Source organism: Mixophyes fleayi, chromosome 2 (genome assembly GCF_038048845.1).
Source record: "Mixophyes fleayi isolate aMixFle1 chromosome 2, aMixFle1.hap1, whole genome shotgun sequence".
NCBI classification, from domain to species: domain Eukaryota; kingdom Metazoa; phylum Chordata; class Amphibia; order Anura; family Limnodynastidae; genus Mixophyes; species Mixophyes fleayi.
In genome coordinates this window covers 216,215,508-216,235,713 of record NC_134403.1, presented here as the reverse complement: position 1 = coordinate 216,235,713, position 20,206 = coordinate 216,215,508, and the positions used below count along the sequence as shown (strand labels likewise).

Below are 20,206 nucleotides of genomic sequence, written 5' to 3'. Positions count from 1 at the left end.
ATTGGTTGCTATAGGCAACATCTCCACTTTTCAAACCCGCCGGAAAACTCTCAGCTTGATACATTTACCCCCAGATGGTGAAGCAAATAGCTGTTTAGGGAGTTCTCATCCCCTCTTTCCACTAAACACAGCCCAATATACCTTGTCTTCACCTTGTAGTCATGTAAGGTTTTATCTCAGAAGGATCAGAAAATCTTCAGAGTTCAAATCCAATACGTAACTGCAGCTTAATTAGAAACTTTCAAATTATTTTCTCTGATCCAATAGTATTACTTAGTGTGGTCTTAGTGACATGGATGCTAAAACCAACTGACACGTTTTCTCACTTCAAGGTGACTTATTCAAAGATATTGTGGCTGTTTGTAGCAGAACACTGTTTAGCCATGATTCTCGCTTTACATTTTCAGGTGGAATTGGATGCTAGTGTAAATCTCCTTCTTTTACTCCTGCAGCTAAAGCATGAATCCAGTCATATTCTGCATGGGTAAGACCAGCATCCTGGCTGTATCCATGCTTTTACTACAGCTGTCAGACTGCATGGGACAGGATTATCCCTTTATGAACCCTTCACTGCCATGGGAGGTGCGAGTGAAGGACCTGATTGACCGGCTTAGCCTTGAAGAGATGGTGCTACAGGTAAGGAAGGTTGTCTACTGTATTCTTAAGGCATAAATACATATATATGTATTATACACCGACCAGCCACAACATTAAAACCACCTGCTTAATATTGTGTAGGGCCCCCTCTTGCCACCAAAAAAATTCTGACCCGTCGAGGTATGGACTCCAGAAGACCTCTAAAGACGTCCGGTGGTATCTGGCACTCAGACATTAGCAGCAGATCCTTTAAGTCCTGTGAGGTGGGACCTCCATGGCTCGGACTTGTTTTTCCAGCACATCCACATGCTGGATTTGATTGAGAACTAGGAAATTTGGAGGCCAAGTCAACACCTTGAACTCTTTGTTATGTTACTCTAACCATTCCTGAACAGTTGTTGCAGTGTGACAGGGCGCATTATCCTGCTGAAAGTGGCCACTGCCATCGGGGAATACCGTTACCATAATTGGGTTTACTTGGTCTGCAATAATCTTTAGGTAGGTAGTGTGTGCCAAAGTACCATCCACATGAATGCTGGGACAAACGGTTTCCCAGCAGTTCGATCATTGCTCAAAGCATCACACTGCTTCCATCAGCTTTCCCTCTTCCAATAGTGCACCCTGTTGCCTTCTCTTCCCCAAGTAAACAACTCACACGCACCTGGCTGTCCACATGATGTAAAAAAAAGTGTGATTCATCAGACCAGGCTACCTTCTTCCATTGCTCCATGGTTCAGTTCTGATGCTCACACTCCCATTGTGGGAGCTTTCGGTGGTGAACAGGGGTCAGCAAGGACACTCTGAGCGGTCTGCATGCTACACAGCAAGCTGTGATGCACTGTGTGCTCTGACACCTTTCTATCATAGCCAGCATTAACTTTTTCAGCAGTTTGTGCTACAGTAGCTCTTCTGTGGGATTGGACCAGACAGGCTAGCCTTCGATCCCCATGTACATAAATGAGCCTTGGGCATCTGACCCTGTCGCTGGTTCACTGGTTGTCCTTCCTTGGACCACTTTTGGTAGGTAGTAACCACTGCATAATAACACCACACAAAACCTGCCATTTTGGAGATGCTCTGACCCTGTCATCTAGCAATCACAATTTGGCCCTTGTCAAAGTCACTCAGATCCTTACACTTGCCCAGTTTTTCTAATTCCAACACATCAACTTCAAGAACTGACTGTTCACTTGCTGCCTAATATATCCCACCCCTTGACAGGTGTCATTGTAACAGGATAATGAATGTTATTCACGTCACTTGTTAGTGGTTTTAATCTTGTGGATGATCGGTTTATATATTCTATATTTATTTTGCTGTTAAGATGCATGTTTTGGTTGCTTGCAAAAGTAGTTCAGCATCTGCTGCAAGGACGAAATGGTACAGAACATATATATTTTCTAATGTAAGAACAGGTTGACACAAATGCAATGACATGCTTGAAAAATGGGGTGAGTCCTTTCTATCGGTGTGTGTGTTCCAACACATAAGTACAAGGTCCCTGAGGGCCATCTTGGAATACTACTATTTTTTCCTTAAGCCTATTAGGACTTCCCAGCATTCTATTACTCTGGTACATTTCAGAACCCTGGGTCTGACTGTCAGTCTTGCACTTTTCTAATGATCTATTCCAGTGTTGGGTAACCTGTGACACTCCAGGTGTTGTGAAACTACAAGTCCCAGTATACCCTCCCAGCAATAAGCTGCTATATATTGGCAAAGCATGCTGGGACTTGTAGTTTCACAAACACCTGGAGTGTCACAGGTTAGCCAACACTGATCTATTCAGATTGTTTTATGCAAAGACAAGTTCAATGGTAACTGACATTATTGCTTTGCCATTTGAGCTTTTTGTCTAGTATTCGTGCCATATTGTTTACTGTCTAAATGTTATGATATATGGGTTGTGAAAGAAAGGCTGGTTATATGCAATCACACTTTACTATTTAATAGTAACCTTCCACTGCATTAAGGTAAGACTGAACTGTGGATTTTTGCATAAAATTTAACTGTCTGTTCAAGTAAATTCTTGCTCCAATGCAGTGTATGTCTGTGTGAATAAAGTTTAATACCACCTACCTATACCTAATATTGCAATTAATAGTGAGTAATATCACTTATAACATATGCCCAGAAATTTACACCAATATTACCAGCACATACTGTGGACAATAACAATAAAATACAATAAAAAGATGAGAGAAAATACAACCATATTATTATGGTTCAGACTTTTTTCCCCACTGTAATAAAAAAACAGTTTTTTATTAGTAAAAATATTATTATTATTAATTTTTATTTATAGGGCGCCACAAAGTATCCGTAGCGCCGTACAAGGACAAACAATGGCACAGTACAAGGTGGAACAGCACAGTACAAGTAACAGTAAGCACTATAACTCTGGGGGCTCAGTCACAGCATGAAAGAGAGGGAGGGAGGGGAAAAGTGAGTATAGGCAGGTAACTATGGCCCAAGAGGGTGGGCACGGATGACAGGTTGAGAGTCACTGAGGGGAGCGGAGAGAAGCGAGAGGAGACAGAGGGCAGAGGGACTGAGAGGAGGTGAGCTGAGTAGCTGGAGAGTGCAGTTAAAAGGGATGGAAACAGAAGGTAGGAGAGCCCTGCTCAAAGGAGCGAACAATCTAAAGGGAGGGGAAGACAGACCGACACATGGATGAGACGGAGAGACGGGAGAAACGGAGACGGAGAGACGGGAGGAAGGGGGAGAAGGGAAGAAGGGATGAGAAAGAGAGGTAGCCGACCGGTGGGAGTTTAGGCATGAGACTGGAAGGCTTTAAGGAAAAGGTGGGTTTTTAATGTTCGTTTGAAAGAGGAAAGATTAGGGGAAGTTCTGATGGAGCAGGGGAGCTTGTTCCAATGGAGGGGAGCGGCGCGGGAGAAGTCTTGGATACGTGCGTAGGGTCTTGGACACCCTAGTAAAACTACTAAACTACACTTAACTTCATTCATTCATCTGAGTAACATTTCCAAAATCAAGTATTTGATTCCTTAAGAAGATCTTTCTACACTCATATGCATTTATGTTCTCACACTAAATTTATCAAGCTGCAGGTTTGAAAAATTGGAGATGTTGCCTATAGCAACCAATCAGATTCTAGCTGTCGTTTTGTAGTATGTAGTAAATAAATGATAACTGGAATCTGATTGCTATAGGCAACATCTCCACTTTTTCAAACCCGCAGCTTGATAAATTTGCCCCCTAGACTACTGCAATGCACTCTACTTGGGTCTCTCAAAAAAATAACTGTGCCGCTTGCAGTTGGAACAAAACGCAGCATCAAGGCTGTTATCTAACCAGCCCTGTTCCTTCCCTTTAACCCCTGTTCTCCATTCCTTTCACTGCCTGTAAGATAGGATTATTGTCCTTCAAACCCCTACATAAAATAGTTGAAACAACTTCTTATTCCCTATACTCCCACTTGCTCACTTTCATCCGCAGATAAAGGACAACTAACGTTACCTAGAATCTCCATAGTTAATATGGGGCCTAAGCATTTAGCTTAGGCCCCATATAAAGTATACTCAAAAAGTCTGAGTAAATATCTATTGACTCTTACTCAATAGTACCTCCTCTTTAGAAATCTTCAAAAACAGACTCAAGAACTCATTTACTCAAGCATTTCATTTACATCTCTACTTTCATAATACCTTATTTCTGTTAATCTTTAATATTTATCATGTGTTTTTATTCTGCAGTGATTTAAGTCCTATAAGAACCTATTACATGTGCCACAGCAGGACTAAATGCAGGTGTGAATCCTGTGTTTGTAATCTCTCACTTATTTTGTGCTTTGTTGCTGTTATTCCCAATTTTTATACCTTTTAGAATTACATAATATATTAGTAAATGTAAGTTTTCTGTAAGTAAATATTAAGCATTTGTCAGTGGAAATAATAAAATGTTTTCAACTCTGTCCTCCACTTCATCTTTATGTGTCCATTTTATCTTTCTGTTTGCTAATTTGATTCTACACTTGCAGTATAGGATCCCTGTGACATATTATACTGTAGCCAAAATTGGAGACCTGTATTACTTATCCTTGTATTTTATTTCTATAAGATGATTGCAGTTAAATAAATATCCTTTGTAATTAGTTTCACTGCTCTGCTACAGGCCCCAGGGGGTATATTTACTAAATTGCGGGTTTGAAGAAGTGGAGATGTTGCCTATAGCAACCAATTAGATTCTAGTTATCATTCATTTAATACATTCTACAAAATGACAGCTTGAATCTGATTGGTTGCTATAGGCAACATCTCCACTTTTTCAAACCCGCAGTTTAGTATATATACTTCTAGGTATCATCTTTGTGCAGGTCTCTGGGCTTTGTAAGATACCCTTAAATGTGCATTTTGTACAAATTACAAGTGATTTTAATATATGAATCTCGCATGCTTTTACAATTAATGAGGAAAAATGAGAGACAGCAATGATGGTAATGTGTCATCTATTTTGATAGTAATTATTTAATGTGTTGATTGACTTGTGTCTGGTCACAGATGGCAAGGGGAGGTGCCATGGAAAATGGCCCGGCTCCAGCTATCCCTCGTTTAGGTATCAAGCCCTATTCCTGGAACACGGAATGTCTGAGAGGAGATGTCCAGGCACCAGGCTGGGCCACTTCTTTTCCACAGGCTCTGGGGCTGGCTGCATCATTCAGGTATTTCAGATATAAAAAGTAGAACCAGAAATAATGGCCCTAAACAGTAACTTCCTGCTTCACTGTACCAGTTTCTGTAGTTGTTTGCCGGTTTGCACACGCACAATGGAACTGAAAGCCCAAAGTTTGGCTATCAGTTCCGTTGTAAATAAAATGTTAAAAATTGTTATAGTATTAGAAAAAAATACGAAAGAAGCTCACACCTAACCAACATTATATATAATATACATGTAACTTATGTATAATGTTGTTTTCAAATATAAATTAGTATACACTATTTTATGTATTGTAAGAATTAAATCAATATTTTTTTTAAACAATACTGTATTCCTTGTTCTGGTAACATCATCCTGAGATGCTTCTTCTTCTTATTGTGCAATGCGATAACGAGACGTATTGCCAGCGAAAACACATTCGCACCAATCTAGCCCTTTGCCCTTTCATAAATAGACCCTTGTGTTTGAGTTTGTGGTGCAATTTGTTTCCCTTCATTATTATTGTAGATTTGTAAGGCACCACTGTACTCTCCAACGCTCTTTGTGATTAATTGCAACACAATATGACTTGGTTCACTTAACTTTTGTCTACAGCCCAGAACTGGTAGCCAAGGTGGCTAATGCTACTGCCACTGAAGTTAGAGCCAAACACAACTACTTCATGTCTATTGGAAACTATGATGACCACACAGGACTCAGTTGCTTCAGTCCTGTGATAAATATCATGCGACATCCTCTGTGGGGGAGAAATCAGGTAAGTTTATGTCACTTCCAGGCATTTCTGTCTCTAAGACATGACAAAAGGTCATAGTCATCGTTGTCATCATCATCATCAAGATTGAGCTTGAGTTGTTGAGAGGACATCGAAGACGAAATGGCAGAAACGGGCAGTAACACAAGACAACACAGATGGTGAGAGATCAGGAAAGGATAGATAAACGTGTGTATCATCTGCATTTAGATGATACTGAAATCCAAAGGATGAGACAGTGCCTTCAAGACCTAGGGATTGTAGTGTTTGTATGAGGAGAGAGTGGTCAACAGTGTCAGATGCAGCAGAGAGATCCAGGAGAATTAGAAGAGAGCAATGGCCTTTAGTTTTAGCTGGGATCAAATCATTGACAACCTTGGTCAGTGAAGTCTTTGTAGAGTGTTCAGAGCGAAAACCTGACTGGAGAGAATCCAATAGATTGTTTGCAGAAAGGAAGCGTGTGAGGCGAGTGTAGGCAATTCTCTCGAGAAGTTTGGAGGGGCACGGGAGCTGAGAGATGGGACGGTAATTTCAGAGAGAGTTTGGGTCAGAATTTTGTTTTATTAGAATAGGAAGTAATCACTGCGTGCTTGAATAGCGATGTAAATATACCAGGAGAGAGAGAGAGAGAGAGAGAGATTATAGATTTTAGTTCCAAGATGAAATGGCAGAAAGACAGGGAGTAACGTGGGACAACACAGATGGAGAGAGATCCGAAGAAGATAGATAAATTTGTGTATCATCCGCATAGAGATCATACTGAAAGCCAACGGAGCTTATTAGTTTATTAGTCTAAAAGCTCACCTCTGTAATTTAAATACACTAGATATAAAATAATATTGTTTCTCATTAAGATATACACTGATGTGAGGGCTTAGTTTGCTGAAAAACCTAATAATTGTGCTACATTTCAGGCATGAGGTAATGAATGAAAGAATGCACTTACTAGTCCATTCCTTTGTTACCATCAAGTCACACCATGTGAACATCTTACAGTCAGTACCTGTCTATAAAATGGCACATTTGGATTTATAGTATTAACCTTTGCTGGAAAACAGTCTGGTATGATGTTCCATCTGCAGGAAACGTATGGAGAAGACCCGTTTCTTAGCGGACTTCTAGCTGCAGCATTCGTGAAAGGACTACAGGGAGACCACCCTCGCTATGTGAAAGCCAATGCAGGCTGCAAACACTTTGATGCCCATGGGGGTCCAGAAAATGTTCCCGTTTCCAGATTCAGCTTTGATGCCAAGGTAATATAGTGAGTACAGTACATTATGGTGTGATGGTATGTCATTTTAGGGATGTAGAATATTACCGATAAAACTCCAGCAAAAAGAGTAAAGTTTTCATTGTCAGCAGTGCTTTATATTATTAGATTTTTTTATTTATTTATTTGCTTGTGGGCTCTACTCTCAGGTTTGCAGTCTTGCAGTAGCATTATTTTACGTGACAGACCATATAGTATACATTAAAAAGTTGGATTTTCTCTGACAACATATTATGTCATTGTATTAAATGTAACAATATGCATATTTACCATGCTTCATTGTTAGCGTGCATTGTTGTACTTTCTCTTTCTAATAAATAAAGAATTTATAAAAAAAAAAAAGTTGGATTTGTGAACTATTTTTCATGGTCTGTTTGACACAACAATCTTATTGTGTCAATTTAACAGGAACCTCGCTTCAATATGTGTTGTTGTGATACCCTGCTCCTTCCAATATATAACCCTCAGATGATAGCTTGCAGCCCAGTCTTCACTTACTTACACACTAGTGGCCAGATCAGTGCGTCTACACCACGTTCATCTCTTGTAATATTCTGTGAACATTCTGATGATCTGATTGGTTACAGTTTGTTTAATCCCAACAACTTCAAACCTAGTTACACACAAACTTGCAGGAGATGTAGAATTAATGTAAAAGGTGCTTAGACCCTAGACAAAAGCTTCTGATAAAAGTGGTTCACTCTCTTCAACGATTCTTTAATAATATGGTGCAAATAGCAAAAGTATTTTGTTATTTTTATAGACTCTCGGATGTACTTGTATTTATTTTAATTGTTAGATCCCATTCACAAGAATAGTGTGGATGACAGTTTATTTATTTTATTTCCCTCTCTCAACTCAGTAGTGTTTGGTTTATCCTATAGCTATGTCGTTCTCATTATCATTAATTGTCCTGGTGCATGTATATTTTGTAAACATGCTGCAGCACATAACAACCAGTGAATTGTATGTTAGACTAATGAAGGCTAATATCTGATTGACTGTTGTGCGTTACAGGACATTTTTAAGCTTTCAATGTGCTGACCATGAGTAATGAGAGTGGGAGCTGGACCTTTCTTTTCAGCCTATGGGGAAAAATTCATTTCACCAGAAGGTGCTGCCAGAGCCTTGCGTGAAGTGCTCCTCTATGCACATTTTGTTAATACAGTAGAGGAATCTTTACTCATTTTATATGAAACAAGCAAAGATTTTAGGCCGGACATCGCACTGACTGACATCACACATGCTTTGGGGTCACTTCACTTAGTCTGCCCTTAAATTTGCTGCACATTTAAATAACTAATGGCTTCATCTGCCCTATGTGTTAACTACTCTCATTTTCCCACAGGTACAGGAGAGAGATTTGCGGATGACGTTTTTGCCTCAGTTCCAGGCTTGTATTGAAGCTGGCACGTACAGCATCATGTGCAGTTATAACAGGTTAGTGTCAAAGGAACATCATTGCAGTTGTCTTCATCTTTTTACTACAGCGCTATATATTTTTTTCAGGTGCTTAAGGCTGCTTCCAGAACCATAGAATGGGACCAGAATATTTATCACAAAATTACACTGCACAAAGCATTGACTTACGTAGAATGTTTATATGTTTAGCTTACAGAAACTGATATTTATAAAACATATTATTATGTGTGCCATGGTTTAGGATGCTCATATGTAGTGCACTTGTTTTATTATCCCTAGCACTTGCCACTGTTGCATGCTGTTCCATTCTGTAGTACAGTGTTGTGTATCAGGGGTCACTGTGCCACAAAGGCCCTCTGGCTTTAATACCCATTGCAAGAAGCACTACTAGTCCACATCTATTCACATTTCATCACTTCATTATAATAGTGATTTGTTGGTATTTTGCTAGAGTGAATGGAGTTCCAGCTTGTGCTAACAAAATGCTGCTAACGGACATACTGCGCTCAGAGTGGGGCTTTGAAGGTTATGTTGTGAGTGATGAGGGTGCCATCGAATTTATTATGGAGAAGCACAAGTACACCAGCAGCCTCCTGGAAACTGCAATAGGTGAGTCCTGAAATGGTTATCTTTGATGAAAAGGCTCACATTTATGCTCCTGCGGAAGCTATGTGTCAGCGGTAAACCCAGAGATCCCAGGTTGTGCTAAATTTCTCAAAGCAGACCATAGCCACATATATTAATATAATGACTAGATTAGGGGAACAGGTGCCATCTCCTGGGGTAGATGGTAGTGAACAGCAGCAGACAAGTCACACAAGTCCAAGGTTTTGGTACAACTGGCCTCAGCCACGTTTATTTAGCAGGAATAAACAGAGTAAACTTCCAAATAAACACCTTGTCTGTCCGGCTCTAACTAAACACATGTAATTCCTGACTATCAAACTAAATAAAACATAAGAAGTTCCAGCACATAAGGATTACTCACAATAGGTATCAGGTTATCTCCTGCAGTCCCTTTTCCCAGGCAGAGCAGAGAGTCAGACTGACCAAACTGACATCTGTTTATAACACACTTTACAAGTGGGCAGGATGGGAAGGGTGGCAGGATGCGGGAGAGTGGCCTGCTCTCCCGGGAGTCCAGGAGAACCACCCAGAATTCGGGTGTCTCTTGGACATTATGGGGAAGTGAGTAAGTATGAGTTAAACCATGATCTAGTTTCATGAACTATAATTAAAGAAAAATGGATAAGTAGTATCTTACTGTAGGGCAATATCTTACCATTTGTCTTCAGCTTCTGTGAACTCTGGATGCAATTTGGAGCTGTCCTTCAATCTGACGGACAATGTCTTTATGAGAATAAAAGATGCAGTGGCTTATGGTAACATCACTTTGGAGGTAAGGAGCAAAAAAAAACATTTTACAACTAAGTACTCAATTAAAAGGAACTTGTAGCTTACATGTTTTTTTCTGAATATGTTTTGTTGCGGACTGTCATATTTATTATAAAGCGATCTTTAATATAAATGTAAGTATAGCACTTATAAGGTTATCTGAGTAGATTTAGTGAGACCAAGGGGTATATTTACTAAACTGCGGGTTTAAAAAAGTGGAGGTGTTATCCATTCTAGCAATCATTTATTTAGTACATTCTACAAAATGACAGCTAGAATCTGATTGGTTGCTATAGGCAGCATCTCCACTTTTTCAAACCCGCAGTTTAGTAAATATACCCCCAAGCTGATGTGCAAGACTCTTGTAAAAAAATATTAGATCTTATTAGACAGCAATGATACATTCATAAACCATACAAAAATATTTTCTTGATTATTTTGTTCCTTTATTGATCTTTTATGCTTTGCTTTTGTAAATTCTAATAGGTCAACAAGCAATGATTAACATGTCATGCAAGACTCTCTTGAGAGCTCTTGTCTCCACTATCACAGCAAAAATAAGGGGAAGTAGAACAGCAGGGAAGATAATACAGAAAATACATCCATTTTAAGAGTTCTAAAAAACATTTATTAATTTATAGACCTTCAGTAATACGAAAGCCTCCGTTATGAATTGGTATTATGCAATATCATTAATTCTAAATCTAAATAAAAGCACAATTGCTGTAAAATCATGACGTGTTGCCATGATAAGTAAGCTATAGTGTATTTAACAAACTGATAGCCTAAAAATTGCTAGATTGGCTATTGCATAATAAATTGCAGTGGTACTGCCCTATGTATCGCTGTGATTTGCAGCGTTGCATAATGAGTGGTACCGGTGCGTTATAATAAATAGACCAGTTCTGTTGTGTGATGTAATATCTGTAATGTTATGTTTAAAACTCCTCTTTTTGATAATAAAATATGGTAAGAATGTGATGTTTGCATCTAGCCTGCTAATCTGTTTGTGTAATGTCTTAGACAGTGAAAGAGCGCGTATATCCCTTGTTCTATACTCGGATGCGTTTGGGAGAGTTTGATCCACCAGACATGAATCCCTACAGCACCCTAGACCTTAGTTCTGTTCAGAGCCAAGAACATAGAGACCTTGCAGTAGAGGCTGCGGTGAAGAGCTTTGTACTGCTGAAGAACCTTGGGGACACTTTGCCCATGGATTTACACAGCATCAGAGGGAAGAAAGTTGGGGTGTGTTTTATTTTTTTTTGAATTCTGTATTATGGTCAATGTAGATAGTCCTAAAAAATCCTTGTTTATTTCATCAGGCATCTTGTTTTCATATTGTTATAGCATATACCGGGAAATTCAATTGGCCACGTTACGGGTAAAAGTAACGCGGCCTGTGCATTATTGCCGTTATTACGGTAGTTTTAACGCCAGCTTCTTTGCGAGCGCAAAGCCGGGTTAAAACTACCGTAATAACGGTAATAGTTTTAATGCCGCAGAAATTCGGGGGGGATTTGAATTCCTCCCATAGAGTAACAACTGTGTTCCTTTAAATTTTGAACCGTACAGATCCTGGTAATGGTCAGTAGACTCTTCCAGGGTTCCTGTGGCTTCTGCCTAACTTCTACTACAGCTTAAACTTTGACCTGTCAGTTATTATTTAATCTTCATAATCTAATTCCATTAAAAGCTGAGTTTAAGCGCTACGGAATTTGCTGGCGCTATATAAATAAATGCTCATGATGACGATGATGAGTTTAGTGATGATCTCAGTAAGTGACATGTTTTCTTTTAAACCACTCATACATACGCATAGAAATTCAAGTGACATAGTCAGGACTTGTTTTATTTGATTCATCTCCACTAGATGTCACATACCTGGTGGATGATTGATATGTGGTTAGCGACTTGTCATGAACCTCTCTCTAATGCAAGGATGACAAAGTCATTTTACAAATATGCTGCTTTTGCTGACTTGGGGCTGTGAACAGGAGTTATGAATTGAATAGAGTCCTGGAAGAACTGATATGGATCAAGTCTTGCCAGCAGATCAGCATTAATAGATCCTATAGAATCTGAACTCAATCGTATCTGATTCATTCAAGATACATTTTTCGTATTTTCAAGTAAGTTTCCCTGTTTTTGATCTATGTAGGTTATCCTATGCTATTTTTCTTATTTAGCCAGGTCCTGAGTGTCTTCTTGAACCGCTGAGCTATAGATTGTCTCGCATTGTGCTATAATATTTTTAGTTTTAAAGATTCATTTGATCTTCAATACCAGAATGTGAAGAGATTTACTATTGACCTGCCCATTCACTGCTATGAATGGCACTGCTTGCCTGGTAGTGAATTCCTGATCCAGTCATCATTTTATTCCTTTAGGTGATTGGTCCTTTTGCAGATGACCCGGATGGACTGTTTGGAGACTATGAACCCCATCCAAATCCTCAATATATTTCCACTCCCAGGTAGAAAGTGGAGGGACCTCCTCTATACCACTGACTACATGTCTTTAGACCATATATAGACACACTGTGGCTCTCCAACTGTGGTGGGGCATCAAATCCCATGATGTATTATCCAAGTTGATAGGATGGGAACCTTGTAGTTCAGTTACAGTTGAAGAGGCATAGATTGCCCAAGCTTGTTTAAGACTGACTACAAACCCATCATAATTTCAGGTGTATAAGATGTACCCAGTGGCGAATCCAGAGGGGGGTGATCACCCTCCCTTGTTGGTGCTGGCTGCCTGCAGCATTACACTATGTACAATTGCCTGGCGGCCGAGAGGTAGTCAGAGAATGCTGCCTGGCTGCTCAGATTGTGTTTTAAACACAATTAGAGAGGCTGGACAGCATCCTCTGCCTACTTGTCTCTGTCGGCACTTGTACATAGTGTAATGCCGCAGGCAGCCAGCACCTGTTAGCAGTGAAGGAGGGAGTGAGGCCCACCAATCCCAATGATGGCGCCCCCATAAAAATAAGTACAGATTCTCCCCTGGATGTATCAAATTAACAGGTAAAGTTTTCTGCAAATTTGCACTTATAGGGCATTTTTAATAGCTGCTACTTAGAAGTAATCTACATTCACATATATCCAAAATGTACAGTTTCAACCTCCTCATTTTAGCCGGTTGACAAAATGTAGAGAACTTTAATTTGCACTCAATTGCTTAACAAGGTTACATACAATAATCTATATCAGCATGTCAAACTCAAACCCCTAATTGGGTCAAATAATCAAAGTCTAAGATTGTGTGGGGTGCAAGAAAAAGAAAAGGTCTCATATGCAATTTTGTACGGCTTATTAAGAATAAACAAAAATAAAGTTTAATGATTTCTTCCCGATGCTTGACACTGTGCCACCCATGCTACTTTTGCTCCCCTTCACCTGTCTCCCCTGTTTCACACTGCACCCTTCATGCTGCTTTTGCTCCCCTTCACCTGTCTCCCATTCCACACTGCACCCTTCATGCTGCTTTTGCTCCCCTTCACCTGTTGCCCCTGTATCACACTGTGCCCTCCATCATGCTGCTTTTGCTCCCCTTCACTTATCTTTCTATTGCCTTCTTTCTTCTCTTCTGTTTTCTTTTATTCCCTTCTTCTATTGGCTCCTCACTGCAAATGTCAGTCGTGATAACGTCACGCTCTACATTCAGTGCGAAGGGAGAAGGTGCAGTGGCCACCGTTGCCTCAGTTATGTATTTAAAAAAAAAAAAAATATATATATATATATATATATATATATATATATATTTATATATATATATATATATATATATATATATATATAATGGACCTGACAGAGCTTGACACATCTGACATCTATATGCTGTACAAACAACTGGTGTATTGTGGACTAAAGCAACGCCAGTGGACCACGCCAGAGGACCAATTAACAAGGAAAATTACCCTAGGTCCTGCATTTATGTGGGATTGTAGGGGTGAAAGTCAGGTCATAGGTAAACCAGTAGTCTCAGACAGCTTGTCTGTAGTCTTCTTTAATAGACTAAACTATAGCTGATATAAGAAGTCACCATGTTGAAAATACATCATCTTAAGACTTCTAAAGAAAATCTATTTTTACCAGTTGTTAGGGACCAGATAAATAGAGCTTATATCTCTATATGGAGACTAGAAAGTGGTTAAACTCTATGCACTGTCGGATGCCTTTTCAGAATCATTTTAGCTGTGGCTGGCAGTTTTAGGGGGCAGCAAAATTAATTTTATTAATGCAAGCTTAATTTCTGCCTGTTCCTCTGTTACTGGCTTTTCCAAGTCAAGAGACCGCTAGGACCTGTTCTGAAATACCTTTTCTCTTTATCAGGGGAGGCATTGCTAAGCTACCAGTGCAGGTGAGCTTTGCTGCCGGATGCAGTGATGCACAGTGTGATATCTACTCCTCTGAAGAGATTAAAGCCTTGGTGCAGTCTGTCGACATTACCATCGTATGCCTTGGGACTGGTGAGTGCAGTTCAGAAATATATTTGGGAGAACACAGGTTGAGGGATGAAATAGGTTATGTGTGGTGCTACTGTTAGATATGGCAGGGTGTTAATGGTTAACACATTTTATCACATTTTACATGTCGAATGTCGTTTTAAATGTTAGTTGCATAGTACAGCTTACACATTGTTTCAGAATGCAAGTAGGTAAATGACCCTGAATAACTCCGTTGTAAGAGGGATGTACAAGAATTCACTCCTTGCTGAGGATGTTAACATTTTGTTGTATGCGGATAGATCTCAGTGGGAAAAAACGGCAATTCATTTTTTAAGAAGACAACCTGAAACCATGTAATGTATTCTACCAGCGGGGTCTTCGTGCAAAAGCAGGTTGCTGTCTTCATAAAGTGAAAAAACTTACAAGTATTCAAATTAAAAAGTGTTTTTTTTACCTATACAATTATGCACAAAAGATTGCCCAATCCAGACAGAACAAGAAGTACAGTTAAATAGAGAGAAGCCCTATGTCCTGATATATACACGGCCTTATATTGCTCATTGTAGAAGTATCACCTATGTAATACAATAACAGGAACACTTTTTCCAGCAGGGGGTGCTACAGACAAATAATTTGTTGTACTGATGAACAGAAAGTAAAATAATTTATCATTTGATCTCTTTTCAACTAATCATTAACTACAATGGAAAAAATATTGTGATAGCATTAAAATATTTTTTATTTAATTTATATTAAATTTAAAGAAAACATTTAAAGACATAACATTCATAAATGAAATAATAGGCCCTTGCAAAATAATAATAAATATAAAAAGTAGAATAAGAAACATTAAATCACAAAAAACTGATATGTATTCCATGTATATGGGTAAATACTGCATCACCGTGACACAGCAAATTTTGTGGCTAGGGGTAATGCTGGCCCATACCTGAAGTTACTCCTAAGCATGTACAGGCTCTGGCACATGTGCACTAAAGCAACGTTTGGGCTTTCAGTTCTCGTACTGAAAGATCACATGAGGCTTCACTGTGCATGCATCAGAACAGCAGAGTGGAAGCGACTATACTGACATCACCAGCCCCCTCAACTCTGTGCCTCATAGCAAACACATCCAGGGAAAGGCTGGACTCTTTTACTATTAAAATAGGCTGCTGAGTCAAGTCTTGGCCACCTGGCTAAAATTTGCCAGCCCTCCCCTGAACGCATTCCATAGAACGGCAATAGTTCCACAACTGAAGTTCAGCTATGGGCTCAATGCTGGAAGAATCTGGCTAGTAGTTAAAGTTGATGGTTGTGGTACCTTCAATTTATTACACTACTCTGTGTCCAAAAAAGATTGTGATTATGGGAGTAAAGGCTAGTCCACTTGGTCCACAGAAGAGCTACTCTAGCACAAATTGCTGAAAAAGTTAATGCTAGATACGATAGAAAGGTGTCAGAGTCTCTAGAAAGTTCCTTCCCATTTAGCTGGCGTCTTCAAAAAATCAAATACCTCAGGGTATATCTGACTAAGCATCTTCACCAGCTTTTTCAGGCCAACTTTCCTCGCATTCTTGCTCAAATTAAATCGGATCTTGTTTCATGGTCGCAGTTATATATCTCGTGGATAGGTCGTATTAATGCGGTCAAGATGAATATACTCCCTAGACTCCTTTATCTTTTTCAAACCCTCCCCATCCAGGTCCCCCCCTATGTTTTCAAGTTTCTCCATTTTCATGTATCTAAATTTATCTAGGCTGGTAAGCGCCCCCGAGTCCGGTTTAAGCTTTTACAAAGAGCCCCGCGGGGAGGGGGATTGGGAATCCCTGATTTCCGACGCTACTATCTCTCTGCTCAGCTAGCTCAATGTGTTCTGTGGTGTGGTTTACCACCCTCTAGAGGCTTGGTTGAGATCGAGGCTGAAAGTCTGGGTATGCTATCTCTATCCACTCTCCTATGGCTCCCATGGGCTCGTCGACCAAAACGTGTCTCCCTTTATCCGGTCATTGCACATTCCCTGGCGGTCTGGGACTCTTCCTCTGAGAAATTTGGCCTTTCCCCCCATCCTTCTCCCCTAATTTCTCTATTTAACTCCTCTGACTTCGCTCCAGGCCTTACCCCTAAAGTATTCTCCTCGTGGACCTCACAAGGGGTCCGTTTCTTAAATGATCTCACCTCCACGGTAGTGTTCCCCTCGTTTACTGACATCCAATCGCGAATGGATAATTTTTCTACCAATTTCTCCAGCTTCGTCATTTTCACCACACAGCTAAAACTCGCCTCTCTTCCCGTCCCCTTACCACGTTCGAAAATCTCTGTCTCCGCCAGTCCTCTACGAAAGGCCTTATTTCAACATTGTACTATGAACTCGCTCCACCCTCTTCAGACCTTAGAGATTCGCATGAACTGGCTTGGGAACGTGGCTTGGGTAAAGTCCTTCTGAGCGAAGAATGGTCGGAGATATACGAAAATGCTGCCTCCAGTTCAATCTGCATTAAAATAAAGGAGAACGTCTATAAGGTATTGTACCGATGGTACTACGTTCCCTCCCGGATTCATAAAATTCTCCCAGACTCTTCTGATTGCTGTTGGCGGGGGTGCTCCCATGAGGGTAACTTTATCCACATATGGTGGACTTGTCCCAATTTAACAAACTTTTGGGCCGAGATTAAACAACTGATCCAATCAATACTCCAGGTAACAATACCATTAGAGCCTAAATTTTTTCTCTTGCCCTTGGGAGTGCCCACGGCGACTCAACACCAGAATAAGCTGGCTAGGCATATCTTGTCAGCAGCTACCTGCCAAATTGCAGCAGACTGGAGGCAGCAGTCACCACCATCACTCCAGGCCGTTATTAACAGAGTCTGGCAGGTCCAGCGCCTGGAACACATGACCAGTATTATCAATAGGACGTCAAGATCGTTCACTAAGGTATGGAGTCCATGGCTCTCGTTTTTTTCAGGCTTATTCCCCCTTCACTTAACTCTGCACCTACATGTATCCGTCCTCTTTCCCTTAATCTCTTTCCTTCTTTTCTTTCCTGCTCCGTTCTAGTCTTTCTCTTTCCCTCTCTCTGCATCATGCCCTCTTCTCTCGTGGCAGGTCGCTCTCTCCTTCACATCTTTTTTTTTAAAAAAAAATTCTGGTCAATCTCTATACACATGTATATCTTATCACTCTCACTGTACGTTGGATTTTTTTTTTGTGTGTGTGTCTTGACCTTCCAAACATAAAAAAAAAAGGTGTCAGAACACGCAGTGAATCGCAGCTTGCTGCGTATGGAACTGCATAGCCACAGACTAATGAGCGTGCCCATGTTGACCCTTGTTCACCACCGAAAGCGCCTACAATGGGCACATGGACACAAGAACTGGATCACTGAACAATGGAAGAAGGTGGCCTGGACTAATGAATAATGTTTTCTTCATGTGGACGGCTGGGTGCGTGTGCATCAGTTTGGCAAGCCAGCAGAGGCAATGTGATCCTCTGGGCAATGTTCTGCTGGGATACCTTGAATCCTAGCATTCATGTGGATGTTACTTTGACCAAGTAAACTGCTTCATGGCAACGGTATTCCCTGATGGCAGTGGTCTATTTCAGCAGGATAATGTGCCCTACCACACTCCAAAAATTGTTCAGGAATGGTTTGAGAAACCTGACAAAGAGTTCAAGGTGTTGACTTGGCCTTCAAAATTCCCAGATTTCAATTCAACCTAGTATCTATGGGATGTGCTGGAAAAACAAGTCCGAGCCATGGAGGCCCCACCCCGCATCTTACAGGACTTAAAGGATCTGCTGTAAAGTCATGGTGCCAGATACCACAGGACACCTTCAGGTCTTGTGGAGCTATTGTCTCAACAGTGCTGTTTTGGCGGCACGAGTGGGACCTACACAATATTAGACTGGAGGCTTTAATGTTGGGGCTGATTGATATATATATATATATATATATATATAAGTTAGCCCGTACATGATACTCATGCATTCTAGTCAAATCAAGCTACTTAAGGTGTTAAAAAGGTTCTTGTCATGCATTTGGGGCTAGGCCAGGCCTCAGGGGAAGAGCGTTACTTCCCAAAGTAAGCGCCCTTTTTTAACGTGGTTTTGTCCACATGTCACCACCTCATCATTCTTCTCCATCACCTCATCCTTCATCTTCATCGCCACATCCTTAATCTCCATCGTCTTACTGTTCTAAAACCTCTCGATACACAACGTTTCTGCTAAACACCTTATCGCTGTGCTCAATCAGTCTTCCTTGAAGGGCAGTATTCATAACCTGCACTTTCACATCACTGCTTCTCCGTACTCGTGAAAATGCGACATACAATTGTCCATGACCAAACACGGGCTCTGGTAAATAAATACCCACACGGTCAAGAGTTTGAGCCCTCAACTGGTAAATTTAGCCTTTACTACCCCTCCCACGGGGGGAAGGGGGGATGATGGAAGTTAACTGACTTCACTATTATATTTTTTTGTCAAATAATGTCAGTATACCAAATTTCAGGTCAATTGGATGAGCCCTTTCTGAGAAAATAGTTTTTCCACACACACTAACACACACCGCTAGGCTTATATATATATATATTAGACACACACACACACTATATAGACAAAAGTATTTGGCCACACCTGTTAATTGTATTGAGGTGCTGTTGCCAGAGGTGTATATAATCAAGCACCTAGCCATGCAGTCTCCATTTGTGAAATTTCATCCCTGCTGGATATTCCACGGTCAACTGTAAGTGATATTATTAGAAAGTGGAAACATTTAGGAATAACAGCCACGAAGCGGAAGACCAAGTAAAATCACAGAGCGGGGTCAACGACTAATAAGGCGCATGATCCATAAAAGTCGCCAACGCTCTGCTGATGCCATAGCTGAAAACTTCTACTGGCATTAATGTAAGCACAAAAACTGTGAGTAAGGAGCTTAAGGGAATGGGTTTCCATGGCCGAGCAGCTGAATGCAAGCCTCACATCACCAATGCCAAGCTTCGGATGGAGTGGTGTAAAGCACACTGACACTGGACTGTGAAGCAGTGGAAACTTATTCTGTGGAGTGACGAATCACACTTCTCTGTTTGGCAGTCAGATTGGCGAGCTTGTGTTTGGCAGATGCCAGGAGAACATTACCTGCCTGACTGCATTTGGAGGAGGAGGGATAATGGTATGGGGCTGTTTTTCAGGGGTTGGGCTAGGCTCCTTATCTCCAGTGAAGGGCAGTCTCAATACTTCAGCATATCAAGTCATTTTGGACTATGCTATGATTCAGCTTTGTGGCAACAGTTTGGTGAAGGCCCTTTTCTATTCCAACATGACTGTACCCCAGTGCACAAAGCAAGGACTGGAAAGACATGGTTTGATGAGTCCGGTGTGAAAGAAGTTGATTGGCCCACACAGCCCTGAACCTCAACCCCATAGAACACCTTTGGGATGAACTGGAACGGAGATAGTGAGCCAGGCCTTGTCCAACATAAGTGCCTGACCTCATAAATGTTCTACAGAATGAATGGGCACAAATGCCCACAGAAGCACTCCAACATCTTATGGAAAGCCTTCCAAGAAGAGTGGTAGCTGCTATCACTGCAAAAGGGGGACCGACATACATACATACATATATATATATATATATATA

General features: G+C 40.6%; 1 protein-coding gene across 3 annotated transcripts in view; it reads left to right on the top strand.

The window, feature by feature from the left end:
- Positions 1–20,206, top strand: part of LOC142138635 (uncharacterized) — a 32,467-nt gene that overhangs the window by 1,152 nt on the left and 11,109 nt on the right. For 2 of the 3 annotated variants that reach the window (XM_075195456.1, XM_075195457.1), the window contains exons 2-11: positions 453–636; positions 5,118–5,278; positions 5,869–6,028; positions 7,108–7,278; positions 8,644–8,735; positions 9,169–9,326; positions 10,013–10,116; positions 11,136–11,360; positions 12,503–12,588; positions 14,447–14,583. In XM_075195456.1, coding sequence (XP_075051557.1) covers positions 460–636; positions 5,118–5,278; positions 5,869–6,028; positions 7,108–7,278; positions 8,644–8,735; positions 9,169–9,326; positions 10,013–10,116; positions 11,136–11,360; positions 12,503–12,588; positions 14,447–14,583 — 1,471 coding nt within the window. In that variant the 5' untranslated portion in view covers positions 453–459. Of the gene's footprint in view, positions 1–452; positions 637–2,902; positions 2,983–4,313; positions 4,368–5,117; positions 5,279–5,868; positions 6,029–7,107; positions 7,279–8,643; positions 8,736–9,168; positions 9,327–10,012; positions 10,117–11,135; positions 11,361–12,502; positions 12,589–14,446; positions 14,584–20,206 lie in introns of those variants that run through there. The other variant, XM_075195458.1, reaches the window with a different exon arrangement.